General features: G+C 37.1%; 1 protein-coding gene across 1 annotated transcript; it reads right to left on the bottom strand.

Annotated features, from left to right (window-relative positions):
• Window positions 1–152: 152 nt before the first annotated feature.
• Window positions 153–375, bottom strand: SARC_12412 (hypothetical protein; the record flags this gene model as incomplete). The annotated part of the gene is made up of 1 exon (XM_014293483.1): window positions 153–375. A coding segment is annotated over one exon (223 nt), but the record flags the coding sequence as incomplete, so codon positions are not given.
• Between the last annotated feature and the right edge of the window lie 1054 nt (window positions 376–1429).

Below are 1429 nucleotides of genomic sequence, written 5' to 3'. Positions count from 1 at the left end.
ACATACATATATATATACGTACATACATACATACACACACACACACACACACATATATATGTATCTATATATTTGTGTACATATACATATATACACAACATGTATAGACGAATTCATGCACAAAATACAATGATACCATCCGCTTCACATACCGTTTCACACATGCGCTTGACCTGGTCATTGTGTATATCGCATAGTTGGTGTCTCAGCTGTCTCTGTGACGCTAGTTGGCCATCCATATAAACATGCGAAGGTGCTGGGTTGTGCTTACACTCCTCTAATATCGGCATTTTGCGGTGAACCCGAACTTCGGCGACCTGCCACCATTTCGCGCGTGGGTCAGTTTTGGGATCGTAGCCAAACTTCACCCAACACCTGGCCCACGGGCCTGGCAATAGTGGGAATTTAACGAGGAATCAGACAAAGCGGATGACCTGGCTATTGTAGGTAACCAATGATTATATTGCGGTGCTATAATACAATGGCGTTTGCGAATTTGATCTATAGTAATAGTAGACATTTAACGAGAAATCAGACAAATCTGATGAACTGGCTACTATAGGTAATCACCGCTTTTATGGCGATAGTATATAACAATGGCTTCTGTCGCTTGATAGATCTTAATAGTGAACATTCAACGAGGAATCAGGGTGAAGCGATTGTGGGTAATCGCCGGTTATCTTGCGGTACTACATAGTAATGACTCCTGTCGTCTGATATATTCGCTCCTTCCACAGCGCAGAGTTGACAAAAAGAAGGGAACAGACAAATGCGGAAAGTAAACACCAATTATCACAACTTTCGCATATATTTCGACACTGTTGTAAAGCAGGATACTGCATATCTGATGAAACACTTATACCTCATGGTGAATAATGGATAAACAAAGCGTGAGTCACGCCCATGGGTTCCCATCTTTAAATTGGTTGCTGAAGCGGAAGAATCGCCAGACGTGCAAAGACAAACCTGGTCAAATACCTTAAACCCTCAGAATCCCTAAAACTCCAAGATCCACAGCATGTATTTTGGTTTCGGTGTCAGTCGTTCTAAAAATTCTCACAATACATCCGTGCTCTTTTCTGAGCGCTCCTTACTCACTTGCAAGACACTACAACACTGAATACTCTTATGATACTTGACAACAACTGAACTTGTATCTTACACGCACATCTATCGAATGCACGTTGACTTATATGTACATATGTGGAAACAAATATAATATACAAAATAAATAAATAAATATACATATAAATAAATAAATTAATAAATAATATATAGACATACATATACAATATATATATATATATAATAATAATAATAATAATAATAATATATACACCCACACCCACACACACATATATATATTATGTATATATATATATATATATATATATATATAATATTATATTTATACACACACACACATGCA

Source organism: Sphaeroforma arctica (assembly GCF_001186125.1).
Source record: "Sphaeroforma arctica JP610 unplaced genomic scaffold supercont1.2286, whole genome shotgun sequence".
In the NCBI taxonomy this organism is placed as follows: domain Eukaryota; class Ichthyosporea; order Ichthyophonida; genus Sphaeroforma; species Sphaeroforma arctica.
This window is presented reverse-complemented; position numbering and strand designations above follow the sequence as displayed.